This window comes from Gouania willdenowi, chromosome 16 (genome assembly GCF_900634775.1).
Source record: "Gouania willdenowi chromosome 16, fGouWil2.1, whole genome shotgun sequence".
NCBI lineage: Eukaryota > Metazoa > Chordata > Actinopteri > Blenniiformes > Gobiesocidae > Gouania > Gouania willdenowi.
Window position 1 is genome coordinate 32910482 of NC_041059.1, and position 14683 is coordinate 32925164.

Consider the following 14683-nt stretch of genomic DNA (forward strand, 5'->3'; position numbering starts at 1 on the left):
ATTGATGCAAGAAGCGTCAAGCCAGAATCAGCTAATCAGCTGCCCAATTTACGCAGCAATGGAACAATGTTCATAAAGTTTTCCTTGAACTGATAATAGCAAAGTTACAGTCCTGACGGAGCACACACATTAAATTAGTTAATTTCACTTCTTCAAATGTCATTGTGTGCTTCTGTGCACTCACCTTTCCACATTTAATGAGAAAAATGTTCATTTAAATAGGGCGATCTCAACCACATCTATTCGCGCAACTATTAGTGCCACAATGTTAGTGAATTCCCCACAGCAGGTGAAAAAACAGCACCACCAAAGGATTTCGGGACGCACCTGGTTTACCACCCTTTTTTTCAGATCTTAGTGAATCCGCCTCACAGTGTTTATACTTTGAAGAGTGAATCTATTAATCTAATTTCACTCTTTTCTGTATTTTTCTGCCTTGGCCCACCTTAGATCAAAGTGGGTTGTTGCACTTTGTGATGTAATCACCTGCAGGCGAAGTAAAGAGGCGTGGCTCCAGTGACATTTGGTCGGTTGATGTCAGCTCCGCTGTCCAGAAGACACAACACTGTCTGAGCAGACACAGCACACATTCAAAGTGCACCACACCAGCAGTTCGAAATAACACACAACAGCAAGTCACCAGTATTATGGGATGTGAGGATTCCTCTGCACTATCAGAAAAATTCATAAACCGTGTCCTCCACTAACTCATTGCATATTTCAGCTCTACTTACCGTTTTGTGTCCGTTCTGACACGCTACATGCAGCGCAGTCTGCCCCATAGCATCCTCCACATCCACATTAGAAACGTGCTGCACCAGGTCATGCAGGAGCTCCGTTCGCCCGTTTACTGCCAACCAGTGGATCTGCAGCCATCAGACACAAGTCACACGTTCATACCTGAGAGCTTACAACCACAGTCAATCCTCACCTAACATTTGTCACTGACAAAAAACAAAACAAAAAACAATGCAGCAAGAACAAATAGATCAGGATAGAAAAATAACTGGCCTATTCTAAACTGTTTTTGGTAACACTTTATTTGAAGTTGTATACATAAGGCTGTCATTATCTGTCATTAGCATGAATAAGGTGTCATGAAGGCTGTCATTAAGTGTTGTTCGCTAAATTATGACACCTTTGGAGCTATGTTGGCATGTTTTGGGTTAGGTGGAGGGAACTAGTGGGGTTAGCTAGGGTTAGGGGTTCATGTAAAGGATTAGGGTAACACTTAATGATAGCCTTCATGACACCTTATTCATGCTAATGACTAGGGTTGCACATCTCCCTGTCCAATCCGATATACATACTTTTATGTAAAATTAAAGTTGTCGGATCTATCAAAATGGCGAATTTCACTGAAAAGCGACAGATTGACATGTATGATTATTCTAAATGCTGACATGAATGTGGATAACGTGACCCTGAGCTCTAACATGTTACATTCAACCGTCCACAAGTACAAAGGAGTTCTCACAGCAGTTAGTCCTTCGTTGTTGCAGATGTTGACATCAGCGCTGAATTCCAAAAGTCTGCCCATACACTTCTTTTGTCTGAGAAAAAGAAGAAGAAAGAACAGAAAGAGACAAAGAATAGAGGAAGCAATTTGTTTAGAAAGATATACAACGTTTAACTGAGCAGAGAAAAAATGTGAATGAACTTCAAAAGTTAGTTTTTTTTCTTTTCTTCGTTGCATTTTTATCTTGATGTTCACCCTGTTATAAACATCTAATAGCAAAGGAAAAAGGACTTTCTCTCTTTGATCGTGGCAGGATGTTTCAGCTAATGCACCACTGCTGAGGATTGATAGACAGAGCAACAATTATTTTTAAACTCTTCACAGATCCTCACAGCTTTGGAGAATAAAAGATTTCATCTATGACAGAAAAACACATCTGTAAATGACGGCTCCCTCAGCCTCAAACCACTCGCTTCTTGGAGCCTAAAATGTGGGACACTTAAAGGTAATGGGGGTGGGATTAAATCAATCTTTCTTCTTCCCACTCCCTTTTGAGCAGACATATTACAATTATAAGTGTACATGGATCTTATCTATTATTTTGAACATCTCTGATTGTTTTTTCTCTGTTGGAGTTTCCTTGTACACAGAGTTTATTGTTTCTTTTGTTTTTTGTTTTGTTGTTCCTGCTCGAAAAAAAACCTAATAAATGAAATGAACTAATGGTAAATGGACTTGATTTATATAGCGCTTTATAACCACACTGAAGCAGTCCCAAAGCGCTTTACACATCAGCTCATTCACCCAGTCACTCTCATATTCACACACCAATGGGACAGGACTGCCATGCAAGGCGCTAGTCGACCACTGGGAGCAACTTAGGGGTCAGTGTCTTGCCCAAGGACACTTCGACACATAGTCAGGTACTGGGATCGAACCCCCAACCTCTCGATCAGAAGACGACCCTCTACCACCTGAGCCACGGTCGCCCACCTGGATAATAACCTGGAGAATGTTGATGTTGTGCAGCTGGGGTCAAACCACAGCTGAGTAAGTTCAGGTGTTGAAGGTCTCGCTGCTCTGACTGAGGATTCTTTACTGTGCACTGATCTGACATGACAACACCAAATACGGCCTCGGATTTTACATTTCAAAATTTACCAAATTCTGTTTTAAGGGTTTAACCATTTTAGCGTCTCCTTACACTTCTCTGTTTGGTTTCCCTTTCATCATCTTTCCTTGTTTAGATACTTTCATGAATACTAAACTTCCTGAAATCATACCAAACATGCTAAATACTGTTAATAATTTATATATATTTATATTGATCATATAAGCATGCATGACATTTTTTTCGCAAACAAGATGATTACACTGAAATCACGCAAGATTACATTGCGAGGTTTACAATAGCCACAATGCTAACCCTCAGCCACTCGTTTAACAGAAAAAACCCATTTAATCGTGTGATAGGGCACCAAAACATTATTTGTAAAACCTTTATTTACCAGTAAAATGATCACCAGTTCAGCTAAACCTGTCTTTGTAACAGAGCTTTTTCACATTTGAATGCAGTCATAATAATCTGAACCACTTGTTCATCACAACACATTAAAACATTAGGTGAAGCGCTGCATTTATTTTCTACCACAGGATAACATGATCACTACTCGATCTGTTACACACAGCAGGAGACTGGAGGAGAATATAGTCAGTCAGCGTGAGAAAGTAAAAAGCAGCGTCAGTGTGACAATAACTGAAATGTTTTATCTGCTTTAAGTAAATATTTAAGTGCCCTTAATGTAGGGAGAACATACCTCCTACCAGGCTGCTCCTGCTGCTACTTTCTTCTCCCACATATTTGTCCATTTCTCACACGTTCTAGACATTCAGTCACTTGTTTTGTGGTGAAGAATAGCGTGAAATGTGTGATATTGTCCACAAAGCATTGTCATGTTGTGGCCTGACTTTAAACAAAGAAAGTCTGATTGCTTTTCCGTTTCAGATTTATTTTTCCATTTCAGAACCTGAATTCCATTTTTTCCTTGTAGTCATCAGAGAAAATCCGAGGCCCTAACCAAACTGACTTCTTTGAGCAGGATACTGTTGCTCTCCCTGGATGATGTAAATCCTAATAGGACATTTTTGGCATGAATAAACATACATTAAAGGTAGAATGGTTTATCATGTGACATGATATTGCAATATTAAAGTATCACATGATGTATCGCCAAGAGTATGAGTGGTATCGAATCAGATAAAAAAAAATAAAAAAAATCAACACAACCTACTACGCACCAGATTATTATTATTATTTTATATTCCTATAAAGTTGAAAAGGTCACAGCCAGAGTAAATAAATAAGTATATCCAGAGTTAAAGTCAAATAAACTGATGTGTTTTGGGTTTTTTTGCCTTTCCAAACATTATTGTCTCTTGTATTGTGAACTCAGGGCATTGTCTCTTCTTACCCTTCCTCCTCTCAGCAATCCAAAGACTTTTTACCTTCCACAGCAGAAGCTTAACTGAACAAAGAGGACCAAACACTAACCCACAAAAAAAGGATCAGCTGAGGTTTCCATGTTAAGGTTGGGAAGGACATTGATTCACAATATACAGTATCATGATTTTTATTCTTTGATAATAATGTTTTAATGATATTTCTTGCCAGAATTCTCATGTTTTATTTCTCAAAGTGATTGATTCAACTTTTCTTTTTGAAAAAGGAAATTAAGGAATTTAAAAAGGCAACAATCGATACTATGAAATTTCATTATATTATTATTTACAAAACTATATATCATAAAACCATGATGCAAAAACATATTTAAATGTATGTTGCGAGTTCATTGAGAATAGAAATGTCTATTCTTCAATTGTGTCCAAATATGACTTTTTTTCTCATCTTTAAAAGTTATTTTCAATGCACACATTGTTACATATAGCTGTAAAAAAAAATCAAACACAATTTTAAAAAAAAAAGACAAAAAAAGTAAAACTGTTCAATTGAAATGATGTGAAGCATGTTATATGGATGGTTTAAATTGGTCAGAACGTGTGTGTTAGAATAAAGTGAATGCGCCACTCTGAAAGGTAATGAGAGTAGCATCGTACCCGTTCCTGGCAGCGAGGTGAAGCGGGGTGCAGCCTGAAATGTCCTGGTAGTTTGGGTTGGCTCCTCTTTTCAGCAGTAACACCAAGCACTCCACTGACCCACAGCTAGAGAACAACGACACAAAGTAAACACTGGCTAGTAATCCTAAAACATAACAAAACTATAAAAACAACATAAAAGAACATAATCCTTAAACTATAAAAACAACAAATGATAATGAAAAAAAAATGAAAGATAACAATAGTGCATTTATGTTCACACCAGTGAGGGAAGTTCATCTTATCTCCAATTCAACCACTTAGAATTGAATTTTGTGCAGGGTTGGGAACAACTACATTTTTTGGTTACAATTACGTTTTCAATTTTCCATGTTCAATTAGAATCTAAATACGATTACCGTGACTGTCATTTTACAATGTACATGTATAGTACATGGGACCAAAGTGCTTCCCATGTACTAACTACAGTATGTATTTAGGTGTACCGTGTATGCTCATCATTTATAGGCCTGTTGTGATGATTGTATGTGCTTTTATGTTTGTACGTTACAGTTTTAGCATCTTTACATTTAAATTTTAGTGCATTGATTATAACATATTATGTAAAAGCCCAAATAGAGACAAGAGATGGAATTTAGCAATAAGTATATACTCATTAGGGGTGTGTATTGCCTGGCATTTGGCGATACAACTGGTATACCGATATTATACAATATACCCCGATATTATAGTATAGTATGATATATGACTTAAGAAACAACTAATCTGTAAATGTGTACACCATGAAAACATTATGTATGAAATATATTTTATTGGCATATTTTACACTCAAAACACTAGCTTTAACATGCCATGTGCCAACAACTTAAAATAAAAAAAAATAACATACAATCCATACAAACCAACTTTGACTTTAGTGCAATTTAACTGAGGTTTATGCCTAGAATAAGACAAATGATGACTGAAAAATGTTCCTTTATTTTTTTGTTGGAAAAAAACTAGAAAATACTGTACTATTTTCCTTTTATATGTCATTGTCAAAAGAATCACTTGATAAACTATTTAAAACAATGCAATTTAACTAAAAAATAAATCTTGAATTAAATAAATAAAGGAATAATACAAATGAAGAAGAAGTCTATTAATTTAAATTCTGATTCTATAGTAAGCAATGCAAAACGACATAATAGTTATTTTTCTTTTTAAAAGTGCAACTGAAAATGTATTTTGTGCCTTAAAGGAGACAAATCATGCTTTTAAATCCTTCCTTTTTAGATACAAATCATACAGTTGTGGTCTATATAAAGCAGAACTGCAATGCTTGGGTCTGAATTCCTCATTATTATAGCTCCACAGGCCCCTTTTCTGATGTGCTTCTGAGAGCATTTCGTTTTGGTGCGGTCTCTTTAAATGGAAATGAGACACTTCATACCCCGCCCCCTCTACAGGTTGCAGAGGTGACACTCGGTTCAACTCCACCCTGTTCGGCCATTTTTGTAGTTTGATAGAAGAGATACGATTATCTAGCGGCGCAGAAACTTTTTATTCACACGTTATTTACAAAATGTCAACAACGGAAGACTTGTCCATCCAGCCTTACATGTTCGAGCCAGAGTCGGACCCGGCGGAGCGAGATGAAAATGAAGCGAGCACACAGCGCTAACATATGAAGACGATGCAACTGCTAATGTTAACAAAACAATGACAGGGACGTCTTATCATCACACTTTTTAGCGTTATTTACAGCTTACCGAAGTGCTCTGTTCGTCGTCTCCAAAGATAGAAGGAATTGACCCCTCAATCAGACAAAGTCTTTCGGCAAATCCTTCTTTATACTGGCGAAGCAGTCATCCTTGAAGTGCTTCGCGCACACAAAAATGACCTTACCCACAGATGTGGGTACATTTCCGTGAAAAATAAAACTCAACCAGGCACTTCGAAAAGGTTCTGATGCTGGGAGACAGTGTAATGAAGCGTGTGGGTTACTACATCCAACAACCGAACATTTTGACTTGTCCTCTCGTAACTTCGGCATCCTTGAGCTTGGACTACAAAATAAAAGCGAGAAATAAAAATGGCAAATTGCTCGAAGTGTTGGGCCTGGAGTCGATGTACTAATTTGGCAGTTCCGCTGCAAATACTGTGACATTATTGTTCAAAAAACGTAATAGAGAATAGAAAAATCAAAACAGATTGCAAAATATGACCAAAACAGAATATAAAGATATCAACGGAGCACCTGAAGAAACTAATTTGAACTTTTCTGTACTTCTAAACAATCTAAATATACATCAAAATGCATTTAAGGGCTAAAAAAGTGGATTTAGCATATGTCCCCTTTAACAATTGGACTTTAAAAAAAAAAAAAAACAGTCTGCACTGTATTTACATCAGATATTTGTTTGGACCAGCAGAGGGCGCTGGTAACCCCGAGGTCGGTTGGCATGCAGATATTATTGCAGTGAGGAAAAGATGCTATGCGCTAGCAGACAGAGCTAATAGAAAAACTTGACTTTTACAGATATTCACGTAATATTACAGATATTCTTTCGGTGCTAAAGGGGTAAGGAATCATTTATGAATAGGGATGTAGCGATTCACTCAACTCCTAATACAATTCGATTCACGATACTAAGTTCACGATACGATTCTCTCACGATTTATTTTACAAAATGGGACTGTAGACCAATGATGATTGAAAAATATTCCTATTTTTTGGGGGGAAAAACTAAAACATACTGTATTATTTTCCTTTTATTTTTCATTGTCAAAATAATCCCTTGATAAACTATTCAAAACAATGCAATTTAACCAAAAATAAATCTTGAATGAAATAAATAAAGGAATAATACAAATGAAGAAGCCTATTAATTTAAATTCTGGTTCTATAGTAAACAATGCAAAACTGCATAATAGTTATTTTTCTTTTTAAAAGTGCAACTGAAAATGTATTTTGTGCCTTAACAAAAAACAGTCATTACCCTGGATTTTAAGTCAGATATTTGTTTGGACCAGCAGAGGGCGCTGGTAACCCAGTGGTCGGTTGGGATGCAGATATTCTGTGAAGTGAAGAAGAGATGCTATGCGCTAGCAGACAGAGCTAACAGAAAAATGTGACTTTTACAGATATTCACGTAATATTACAGATCTTCTTTCGGTGCTAAAGGGGTATGGAATCATTTATGAACATATTTAAGAGTAGAAGGCGGCCAGAAAGAAAGTAGTAGCAGATTCCACCCGCAGCCTCAGCATTTGAACAAGAGCCTCTGCTGTTTAAAAAAAGTACTGCGATTCAATTTTCAGAAAATCAATATCAAAAGTGATACCTATGAATCGATTTTTAACTGCCTTACGATTAATCATTACATCCCTATTTATGAACATGTTTAAGAGTAGAAGGCGGTCAGAAAGAAAGTATTAGCAGATATATATATTTATATATATATGAAACATATTTAAACATATTTAAATACTTGGTAATACATATGTGTATGTAATAAAACTGTAACATGGTTGTGCCAATTACAATTACAAAGTAAATTTCGGCCGTGGCGGAGGTCTCGCGATGATTCACCGCAAGACCATCAAAGTCTCGCCTGTGTTTGCCCCGGTTTTCACCTCATTTGAATCCACTGTATGTGAACTCTCCGTACTTACTTCCACCAGCATTGCAACAGCGCACCTAAATCCAATAGTGATTTTTTAAATGACTTTGCTGCCTCACTCATTTATCCTCCCTTTCCTCAAAAATAATAGTGCTGGGAGATTTTAACATTAATATGTTAAAATCACCCTTAATCACCCTTTTACATCCTGTTTAGATAGTTTTGGTCTTCAGCAACATATTAAGATTCCCACCCACTCAAAAGGTCACATTCTTGATTTATTCTGCTGCTCTGGTGTCACTCCTCTTGAATGGAAAACTGATGAATTCCCCATAACTGATCATTTTCTTCTCTCATTCAATGCTGCTCTGACCATTACTACCACTAAATATCAATCTTAACACCGTCACCTCCAGTATTGACCACCACCTGGACATTAATACATTTTCCACCCCTGATGAACTGGTTATGCTTTATAACACACAACACGCCATCTCCGGTTCATGAAAGCCAGAGGTCGCCAACTCGAGTGCCTCCATAAAAAAATCCACTTCACTATTCACAAAGACATGTACAATAACCACATCCTCCAGTACAAAGACTCCATTGCTAAAATGAAATCCGAATATTACTCCAGTTTAATCAGTTCAAATAAAGGCAACTCCAAGTCTCTGTTTTCTATAATAAACTCACCTGCCCCCCTGACTCACTGCCACCTCATTTCTACACCTCAAAAATCCACAACATTCATCACCACCTAAGTCAGAACTCTCCTCTCACCAGAATCCTTCCCATTTACTCATTCCTTTTCCACCTTCCAGCTCCCCACTCCCTCTGAAATCTCAGACCTCATACGTGAATCCAAACCATCCTCCTGTCAGATGGACCCTCTCCCCACATTTCTGGTCAAAGCCTCCCTCCCCTCTCTGATTCCCATCATATCTACCATCATCCACTCCTAGCTCATCACTGAAACTGTTCTCTCATCCTTCAAAACCACTGCAATAATTCCAATCCTGAAAAAACCTTCTAATCTCAATAACTTGCGTCCCATCTCAAATCTCCCCTTCATCAGTAAAATTCTCGAAAAAGAGTCGCCAGCCGACTTCACTCTCACCTATCCCACAATAACCTCTATGAACAGTTCCAGTCCAGTTTCCACCCCTCCATAGCACTGAAACAGCACTCACAAAAATAACCAACAACCTCCTCATGCCAGCTGATTCTCAACTCCTCACCATCCAAACCATCATGGTTTAATCATAATCTCCTAAAACTCAGTGACAAAACGGAGGTTCTCCTCATTGGTACAAAATCAACACTCTCTAAATCCAATAGTTTCTGCATCAAAATTGACAACTCCTCCGTCTCCCCCTTCCCACAGGTTAAGGGTCTGGGTGTCATCCTCGACAGCACTCTATCGTAAAAATCCCACATCAATAATATCACCTAGTCTGAATATTTCCACCTCAGTAACATCAATCGCCTCCGCCCCTCCCTCACCCCTTATACTGCTGTTATCCTTGTCCAGAGTTTTGCCACTTCCCGACTTGACTACTGCAATTTCCTTCTCTTTGGTCTCCCCAGCAAATCCTTCCATAAACTCCAGTTAGTCCAGAACTCAGCTGCCCGCATCATCACCAAAACCCCCTCTATCTCCCACATCACTCCTGTTCTCCACCAGCTCCACTGGCTTCCCATTCAATTCCGCATCCACTTCAAGATCCTTCTGTTAACTTTTAGGGCCAATCACCACACTGCCCCTTCTTACTTGACTGATTACATCCACGTCCACACTCCATCTCGCTCCCTCAGATCATCTTCTTCCATTCATCTGTCCACTCCCGCAGCCCGCCTTACCACCATAGGGAGCAGAGCTTTCAGCCGCTCTGCACCCCAGCTCTGGAACTCACTACCTCTGGATCTCAGGAACATGGACTCATTCTCACAATTCAAAGCCGAACTCAAAACACTTATTTAAAACAGCATTTCTCACCTGACCACCACTGCTCTGTCTCTGTGTTTTAGCTTCACTTTTACTGTTGTTTTTATACTGTTGTTTTACCTTAAATTTTACTGTGGTTTTATACTCTGCTGTTGTGGTTTTATTTTGTACTGTTAAGTGACCTTGGGTGACCTGAAAGGCGCTGAATTACAAATAAAAAAATGTATTATGACCTGAACTCAATTACAATTCAATAAAGATTACAATTGTAATCACGCCGTAATTGTAATTAATTATCAATTACGCAATTGCAATTAGAACTCACCCCAACCCTGATTTTGTGCTTTCTTCCACTCAGCTCTCCTACATACTACATGCTGAACATACGCACAAAATGATCCTTTAAATATTTAAACAGGGTCTTCTCAGACACGTCTACACATGCACAGCTTTGCGCTGCAATCTTAGTCGGTACGGTGCATGGAGTCCCTGTTATTATAAACTACATAATCATACCCTTCAGTATTTTCCTACAGCCTGAGCACAGACTGACTACTTCCTCATCGCTCTGATAGGGTTCATGTCAATGAGGCTGAATAAACATTCAAGCTGAAAGTCTATCAAATCATGCTCAGACCCAATCACTCACATCGGAGAATGAAAGCTAACCAGTTTGCAAGTGAACTTCTGCAAAAATCAAAGAGACGTCGCTTATGAGCTGAGCGTTCCACCACTGACAACACAGTCAGGCTGCTGGAATTTCAGGACGGAAGTGAAAATTATGATGTTTACTTAAAGATTACAGACAAGCTGAGCAACGTTTGGTATTTTTATCACTGTGTATCTATCAGTAGGACTTTATTAATAGAATGAGATGTTGTTAAAAACACAAGATGTGTAAAGAAACGGTGTCATAGGGACATTGAAAAATGACAAAAATGGCACAACACTGTCTTACTTGGCAGCAATGTGCAGCAGACTTCTCTTCACACGTCCAAAGGCGTAGTTCACATCAAACTTGGAGTTGAGTAGCAGCTCTGACACAGACCTTATGAATAAGAGCAGGACACTGTAAATACTTTCTCTTCTGTTTCTGCCACTAGTGAGGGGGTGGTAAATTACCTGTGTTGGTCAGCCATCACCATTGGCATGAGTGTGTACACTGCAGTCTCATTATCTGAGGAGAGAGACAGAGACAGGTTTTATAAACGTTAATGGTAAGTAGCAAGAAGATATTGGCTATTGATGATTGGTGAACCACAAATTCTATAATTAAAGCTTTTTTTTCACAAGCTTTTATTTTTCAGACAGGAAGTGCAACCACATTCCTCCTAGCGAATAAAAATATTAAAAATCTCAGCCGTATCCAAGATCAAAAACAAACATTCAATTTCTTTTAAAATGAATGTTTTTTAAAATAAACCTTGGGGAGAAACCTCAACTGTTAGTATTGTCTAGGGCTGAACGATTTTGGAAAAAAATCTAATTGCAAATTTTTTCCTCAATATTGCGATTGCAATTTAATATGCGATTACTTTTTCAAGGGCCTTTGAAACAATAAAATCTCTGATTTTAAAGCAGACTGTGAAGGGAAGCGTTTAGCATTTCTGCCTTTGTGCATATTTAATATTATATCATATTTTGTTATTATAAATAAATTATTGATTAAAAATGAATATTTTGAAAGGAACATAAATCAATATTTATGTTATTAGAAAACAGCAAATCATATAGAGATTTCCATATAGATTTGACTATTTCACACTAATAAAATCAATGTATTGTTGTTTATAAATGTATTTTGCATAGGTAACAATTGTCCACATCGAGTTTAAATATTTTATGAATAAAATTATTTGATGGATAAATGTCATTGAGAATGAAAGAGGACTTCTTTATATTTTGGTGGAATATGAAATTGTATATGTTGTTCTGATGACTGAACTTTCCAATTTATTGTAGTTTTTGAAGCTAAGTGTATTTTTCACAATAAAAGGGTAGATGGAATTTACTAAATTGTCTCAGAAATGTATTATCACACTTTTTGTCTAATAAATCTACATTATCTATTATAATCTTGTGTAACTTGGGTGTTTGACATATTAGCTACGGGTACATTACTTTTTATTGACTGGAGGAGGACATTTAGTATTTTATTTTTTACCTTATCATAAATATTTGCGGATCTCCAGATCGGACCAAATCAATACATTACCATCACGATGACATGAATATTGATAATATAATCACGTGTTTGTGGCCCTGCTGTAATAGATATCGTTCATTCTCTGCTAATCAACAGTGATATCGTGACAGCTGTCAGTGAGTCTCACGCCTCTGGCGGGACCCGAACCTATGACCTGCTGCCTTGCACCCATCCCTTTATTATCAGGGTGCGGACGGTGATGCCAGGGTCAGCGGAGGGTGTTGGCGGAGGTCTTCTTACCTTCCGGGAGTTCTACGGTCCTGGCCCGGCGGAGGGACCGCGTCAGACGGCTGAGGTGGACGTTCAACTGCTCCATGGCCCGTTCCATCATAGGTGAACGGTACCCAGGAAGGCTCACTCGGTCCAGCGGGGCTTCGGCTCACCCCAGGCCCAGGCCTCTTCCATTGGCTCTGCAGGGAGCGTTGGTAAAACGGCCTCACTGATATTATTCCTATTTCCTCTGTCCTCAGCCTCACTTCCTGTTTTGATGACGTTTAGGTGCTATGCATTGTGGAAGATGTAGTTTCATTTTTTTCTTTTCTTTTTACATGCCAGTCTGTTAGCCAGGGTTGGGGTCAGTTATAATAGTAATTGTATTTTTTATTTATTTTTTAATCCATTGCTGTTGTAATCATAATTGACTTCATAATTGTAATTGCCTTGAAAATTCTATAAAAAATGTCAATTATAATTTCACGCAAAACTGGGGAACCATGTTACAGTTCTATATGTACACACATTATTAAAATGTGTTTCATATACAAGCTTCCCCACATTTTACCATTAAAATAAAAAGTAAATTGAGGGGTATACAGACACAAAAATATTAAAACCTATATTTTCATTGATTGGGAAGCCTAACAAGGTAACCAATAGATAGGAAATAAATTAGATGATATATGTTTGTTTTTAGTGTATTTTACAGCTGATTTGGGATCTGTTTGCATAAGAGATGCTAACAGAGAGCTATCACAAGAGGACGGGTAAGTTTTATTAGGTTATTTATTTCAGGCTCAGTAATTGTGATTAATTGTAAATGACTTTCTGAGGATAACAAATAATTGTAATTTAATTGTAATTGGAAAAAATGCTGGTCATTTTAATCATAATTGAACATGGTTAATGGAAAATGTAATTGTAACTGAAAAATGTAATTGACGTCAACCCTGCTCTAAGCCTATGCTGTTATAATTTCAGACCAAATGGTGGCAGTTATGTTCTGAAAAGTTTTACCTATGTTAAAAGAAGAAGATGTAGTTCCACATATTCTTTATAATGACAGGAATACATATAAAGCCTAGTTTGAGTTTTTAGGAGAAAGTGGCTTATTAAAGATCATTTAGAAATATGTAGCCGATGAGCTCTGGCTCACACTCCAGCATAGTAGGTGGCGGTAATACACCTTAACTATGTTTGCCATCCACCATTAATCCAAATAGTTATTTGAACCTTCGCCAAGGAGGTCGTATTTTCAAGGAGGTTTATTTGTAAAAGAACAAATGGAGCACATAGGGAAGGTAAAATTATTATTATTATTTAGGTTTCCTATCATTATTTAGTACTGCCAGTCATCTCTGTACACCTGTTTTGATGTTTGCTGCATGTTACTACTTAACACCCATACACCCACATTTTGTTGATACCACATAAAGGCTCTGAAATAACAGTTGTAGGGGTTGGCCTGTGGTGTGACTGATAACTGTCCCAAACTTCTTGCACCTACCAAACTATTGTACGGGGTATGCCCAGCCCAAAAAGATAAAAAATTCTACCTCTGGACACACTCTTGCCCCAATAGACCCCTTAATGGTCGGCTGGAGGCAAAAACAGGAAGCGCTGCTGGCTAAAGCATATAAATATATATATATATAAACAGTAGATGGCGCAAGCGGGATTGGCCAACGTAGCTCAACGACGGCCATCTTACCTCAGACAACTGATGTTCTGACGAGCTTTATGGTGGCTGTTGGAAAGTGAGTGATCAGCTTAAACAAAAATACCCTTAACTCGATGAAATATTGTCGGATTTACAAACGGTTTGACTTATTACAAATCATATATGTCAGAATCAGAAAAGTTTATTTCGCCAAGTACGGTTTTAAAAAAACAGCACAGGGAATGATTCTTTAGGTATGACATAGGATGCTTGTACATGTTGAAAACTGGCGTTTGCCGTTTGAAAGTTGGTTGAAAATTGAGCAATTTAGATTTATTTAAAAAGTACATGCACCATTGACATTGATGTAATGAGCGGGGCCAGCTGTCTGAGGTAAGATGGCCGCCACGTTGCTAAGTCGCTCCCCATTATCTAACAGCTCGGTTAAGTCATTTACTGTTTATATATATCTATGGTG

At 37.7% G+C, this 14683-nt stretch overlaps 1 protein-coding gene across 3 annotated transcripts in view; it reads right to left on the reverse strand.

The window, feature by feature from the left end:
- Window positions 1–12800, reverse strand: part of hace1 (HECT domain and ankyrin repeat containing E3 ubiquitin protein ligase 1) — a 50476-nt gene extending 37676 nt beyond the window's left edge. For all 3 annotated transcript variants that reach the window (XM_028470610.1, XM_028470609.1, XM_028470612.1), the window contains exons 1-7: window positions 12570–12800; window positions 11246–11300; window positions 11082–11171; window positions 4574–4678; window positions 1478–1553; window positions 735–866; window positions 487–569 (exon numbers count right to left, since the gene is read on the reverse strand). In XM_028470610.1, the coding sequence (XP_028326411.1) occupies window positions 487–569; window positions 735–866; window positions 1478–1553; window positions 4574–4678; window positions 11082–11171; window positions 11246–11300; window positions 12570–12660 (632 nt within the window). In that variant the 5' untranslated portion in view covers window positions 12661–12800. The remainder of the gene's footprint in view (window positions 1–486; window positions 570–734; window positions 867–1477; window positions 1554–4573; window positions 4679–11081; window positions 11172–11245; window positions 11301–12569) is intronic.
- Window positions 12801–14683: the final 1883 nt, after the last annotated feature.